General features: G+C 31.5%; 1 protein-coding gene across 1 annotated transcript; it reads left to right on the top strand.

Moving 5' to 3' along the window:
- The first annotated feature begins 2,422 nt into the window (after positions 1-2,422).
- On the top strand, positions 2,423-3,847 carry LOC112733305 (ethylene-responsive transcription factor ERF060). Its single transcript, XM_025782223.3, has one exon. The coding sequence runs from the start codon at positions 2,776-2,778 to the stop codon at positions 3,622-3,624; it is 849 nt and encodes a 282-aa protein (XP_025638008.1). The 5' UTR covers positions 2,423-2,775; the 3' UTR covers positions 3,625-3,847.
- Positions 3,848-5,573: the final 1,726 nt, after the last annotated feature.

Genomic DNA, 5,573 nt, shown 5'->3' on the forward strand with positions numbered 1-5,573 from the left:
AGAAACAAAAACTCTTTGAAAGAGAAAATCGTTTGAATTATTTACCATTTTTTGAAATAAATCAAAGAGCATTTGAAGCTCTAAAAATAATCTATGACAAGTTAAAAAGAGAAGTTGAAGAGCTAGAAAAATTAATAGAATCTCTAGAAAATAGTGATGAAGCGATGATAGAATTTGCAGAAATTCTAAAATAAATAATGAAGCATACAAAGATTGAAAGACCAGAAAATAAAATAAAAAGAAAAAGAGCGAAAAAATTAAAAAGTAAAATAAAGGAGTATAAAAGGGAATTAAATAATCTTCAGATCGAAATTGATGACCTTATAATAAAAAGGATAGAAATAAGAATAAATATAAACAAGTTGGAGTTAAACTTAAAAAATTTATAAATGCCTGGAAAACCATATTATGACTTAAAAGAATTAAAGCTGTTGAAAGAAAAAATGGAGAATGAGGCTGAAAAATTAAAAAGATATTTAGAAACAACAAAAAGTGTAGAAATAAAAGAAGCTTTTGAAGATTTGAGAAATTATATTAAAGAAAAAGACAAACAGATAAAAGATTTTATATACAATAATCCTTGCAAAAAAGAATATTATAAACTAAAACAAGATTGAAAAACTATACAAATGAAATCAGAAGTATAAATACTAGTAGAAATGGTCAACATTTTTATGAATTTGCAAATTATACAAATTATAAACTTATTCGAAGTAAAATATGAAGAGTAAAATTTTGCAAATTATACAAATTATAAACTTATTCGAAGTAAAATATAAAGAGTAAAAATTGGTATCAGAACCAAGTTAACGATTAAGGGTAACACTTTCTCTTTAAGCAACACTTTTAGTGATACGCTTTTAAACCAAATAAAAATAAAAATCTGTAAATCTATACCAAAATACATCTGTACACTAGATGGACCCAAATATTATTGGTACTAATTTAAAAAATGTAGGTGGTATTATAATAATAAAGAAAAAGGAGTGACCCTTGGCGAAGGCAAAGGAATAGGATCCAACAGGGGCAGTTGGCCTCTCCGGAAATATTTGCCATTCGGAGCCTGTATGGTTGGGAATTGTGGGACCCACCCGTTCGTTTTCCGTTCCATTCCGCCGCGATGTCCCTCTCTGCTGATCTTTCTTCCACCATGACATCATTCATCTTTCCATCTTAACCATGCTATAAATATATTAATAATTAATTTTAGTTTAATTTATTTTTAAAAAATATTTATATTTTAATATATATTTTATATTTATAATTAATTTTAATATACATATAACATAATCATCAACATATACTAATGATTCACCTTTTTAACTAACCATTTTTTATAATTTAATTAACAAGAATTACCCATATCATATAATGAATAGACAACCAAATACTCCTAATCAGCTAATTGTCAATAGTTTCTCTTTTTCACCGTCGAGGAGAAAGGAACAAAAATCAAATACAACAATTTGAATTTGAATTTAAATGAAAAGCAATGTTTTCACAACCAATACAATTATTAACTATTAAGTATCTTTTAAAGTTTAAACATATAAGCTCAACTTGCAAATATTAAGGCTACATTTGATTATGAGAAGATGATAAAATTAATATTTTTATATTTTATTTAATAATAAATTAAAATAAATTATATAAATTCAATTTATTTTATATTTTTATGTAAAATTTTAAAAAAATATATAATAATAAAAATATAATTATAAAAAATAATAAAAATAATAAAAAATGAAATAAATTATTTTTTTATTAATATTTTTATATCATTTTTAAATGAACATAAAATATATTAATTTAATATTTTTAAATATAATATCTCTATTTGTGTTTTAACTATCAAATATAATTTTATATTTTTGTATTTTTATCTCAATATTCTATATTTATAAACAAACAACCTAAAAATTATTTTTTAGTGTCTAATTGTCTAAATATTAAAAGTCTCTTAATAAAAATAAAAGTATTAACAATTGATTAAAAAAATATTGTGTATACACTAAAACTTAATTAATATATATATATATATATATATATATATATATATATATATTAATTATGTAACTTATTTTTAATATATATTTTATACGAATAATTTATATACTCGTATAGAAGATATGTTTACATAAATATAATAATACTTAATTAATTAATATAATGAGTTAATGACAATCGTGTGACATTATCAAAAGTAAATGAGTATGTGAACGCATACCATCAATTTCATTAATTTTTTAAAACAAAAATAATATACATTGGTATGGAATATAGTTTTTTCTTTTATTTTTATCTCCTACTTTAAATATTCTTTTCAAATATTCCTTTTTGATATATAGCTAACAGTATTGTTTCTGATGGGAAAGAAAGGAAAGGAAAAAATAAAATTACGAAGGGAATACCATGTCATAAATGGGTTGGAAATTTCTATATACTATAGAAAAATAATGAGTCTTTCTACACATTAATTTATTAGCACGAAAAATAAATAAATAATTACAAAATAATATGAAATCATTTAATATTTTTTTTTCCCCAAAACAGTAGAGGATGAGGATGTCTCTTTAGTAATTGGGGCAAGTGTGAGAGAAAAGTTGGGGGTGGACCATGGACATGTTGGGTAAATTACTTGTATACGTGTGGTGTTGTGATTGGATGGAGAGGCATAATTGAAGTTGACGAGGCAAGTGATGGATATAAAAGGGAAGAGGGGTTGATGAGCAACGTGCAAGAGAGGCGAAAGAGCAGTCCAAAAACCGAGTGAGTATGGATCGGTACAGCAGCATCTCAGGGGATTATTTGTTAGATCCTCATAATGAAGAGCTGATGAAAGCACTTTACCCTTTTCTCCAAAGTGTTTCTTCATCGCCACCAGCTTCCTCTCCTCTTCCAAACCTCTTCTCACCCTCTTCCTCCATAGGCCTCAACAAACTCACCCCAACACAAATCATCCAAATCCAAGCGCAGTTTCAACTTCGCCAACTTCAACAGCAACAACTTATGTCTTCCACATGTGTCCAACACAGCAACCAAAAGCACCTTTCCCCAAAGGGGGTCCCCATGAAGCACGTGGCCACCACCCCAACCAAAGCCACAAAGCTTTACCGCGGTGTTAGGCAAAGACACTGGGGGAAGTGGGTGGCGGAGATCAGACTCCCCAAGAACCGAACCCGCCTCTGGCTGGGAACCTTCGACACCGCAGAGGAAGCAGCTCTGGCATACGATAACGCGGCTTACAAGCTTCGCGGTGAATTCGCACGCCTCAATTTCCCTCACCTTAAGCACCATGGCACCCGCGTCTTCGGTGAGTTTGGTGATTACAAGCCTCTCCCTTCTTCCGTGGATGCTAAGCTCCAAGCCATTTGCGACAAGTTGGCTCTTTCTCAGAAACAGGAGCCATGCCCCTCTCTTATGAAGGTGGAGCAAGATCAAGTGCTTTATCCTGAGCTGGAGGAGTTTAAGGTGGAGTCGGATGAATCATGTGCAGGATCGTCCTCCCCTGAATCGGCTGCGACCACTCTTTTTGATTTCTCGGATTGTTGCAAGTGGGAGGAACCGGTGAGTTTTGGCTTGGAGAAGTTCCCCTCCGTGGAGATTGATTGGGCAGCCATATGACTCACCATCTTGTGTGTCTGTGTGTGTTAAGTTATTATCCTTTTGGGCAGCTTCTGCAATCAAGTTTTTGGCATTTGCAGACATGGTTGTTGCCGTATTTTAGGGCTCTTGGTTTGCGGGTGCTTTTTTTTCCTTGCATAACCATGGGACCTTTGTAATCTTATCTACTCTGCTTGTTCAAAATGTAATTAAACCGTCTTCCAATACATCAAGTTATCCTAAATCCGTGGGCATTTTATTTTTGGTACAGTTTGATACGTAATAAACTTTAATTTAACTTATGACTTGTACAGTGAAGAAATTTAAACAATCAGTTGATTCTATGGGATTCCGAGCAAACAAGGTTGCAGCAAAAGAAGCCTTGCATAATATAACGACAATTCAATGACTTTTTATTTTGATATTAGATTAATAGTAGTATTTTTTTAAATTGTGGAATGTTATGATATTTTTTTGAAATGTGGAATGATTTAATTTAGAAAGTAGAAATCGAACCGTCTAATTTTTTAAAAGTACAAAAATCGAACCAATCAGATCCTCTTATTTTTGTTTTCGGTCCCTCTTATTTGTTTTTAAAAAATTAAAAAAATTTTTGAAGTACATAAATCAACTCTTCGATTTATGTTTAAAAAAGGGTTAAATATATTTTTTTTCGCTAAAGTTTGACAAAAGTTTTAAAAATAACCCTAAATTTTATTTTGTTTTAATTTTGTTCTAAAAGTTTTCGATTTGCATCAAATATACCCGTTAATTTTTCAAAAAAATTAAGACCAATTCAACAACAATTTCATAAAAACAACCCTCAACACAAGCAAATCAAGCATAATTTTCATGCATTATTGTTAGATTGGTCTTAATTTTTTTTAAAGATTTTGCCATCGAGGGTATATTTGATCCAAATCGAAAACTTTTGAGATAAAATTGAAATAAAATATAATTTAGGAGTATTTTTGAAACTTTTGCCAAATTTCAGAAACAAAAAGTATACTTTACCCTTTAAAAAATTAAAAAATTGAGGTACATCAAATCGATTGTGTACCTTAAATTTTTTCAATTTTTTAAATATAAATCGGAGGGTCTGATTTGTATACCTCTATCAAAAATTACAATATTAAAATATATCACTCATCTCACTTCCATATCTAATTTTTTTAACCATAATAATCTCAATATATAGATATTTAAAACAGAAACAACCAAACCTTCAATACCAATTATTAAATTTCAATAATTGTGAAAAATATGGATAGGGAGAGCAGAACAAAGGAGATGACGATAGGGTTTTAGGAGACGCAGGGGTAGCTGATGGCATGGGGGCAGTGTTCACGAAGGTAGTGGAGGGAGGGAGGAGGATCATGTCTCGAGGTTGGTGGATGATCTTGGAAAGGGAAGAACGTCATGGAGGCTGGGGGAGGGTCTCGCATGTCTCATGATAAGGCTTCTGTGTGCGTTTTGGGGGTTAGAGGGAAAGCTACACCATAAAGTATGGGAGATGCAGAGAAGAGTTTGAAGGGCAAAGAACCTATTAAGGTGTCCTTTAGAGACAAAGTAGTGGAAGAATCTTTGGCTAGGGTTTCTCATGTGGCAAATGCTTTGGATGCGGATATGATGGCTACCATCAAAGATAGGGAGATCCCTAGCGTGGAATTCACGGAGGAAGCTAGGGAGATTCTCTCTGTCCCTTATAAGGATGCAATCATCATTAAAGTTCTTGGCAAATCTTTCCGCTATACTACTATCACGCACAAGTTAAGAGGAGTTTGGAGAACTAAAGGCCGCTATGAGGTATTGGACGTTAGTTTTAGTTATTTCCTTATCAAGTTTGACTTATGGGAGGATAAAGAGAGAGTTCTTCTTGGCGGTCCGTGAATGATTGCGAAAAATTATGTGGCGGTAAAGTCGTGGTGCCCTTCTTTCCGTCCGTGTGAGGATTTCTTTGGATCCACTTT

This window comes from Arachis hypogaea, chromosome 13 (genome assembly GCF_003086295.3).
Source record: "Arachis hypogaea cultivar Tifrunner chromosome 13, arahy.Tifrunner.gnm2.J5K5, whole genome shotgun sequence".
In the NCBI taxonomy this organism is placed as follows: Eukaryota; Viridiplantae; Streptophyta; class Magnoliopsida; order Fabales; family Fabaceae; genus Arachis; species Arachis hypogaea.

Coding starts and splice junctions, on each gene's coding strand:
- LOC112733305 (XM_025782223.3), top strand. CDS start 2,776: ATGGATCGGTACAGCAGCATCTCAGGGGATTATTTGTTAGATCCTCAT.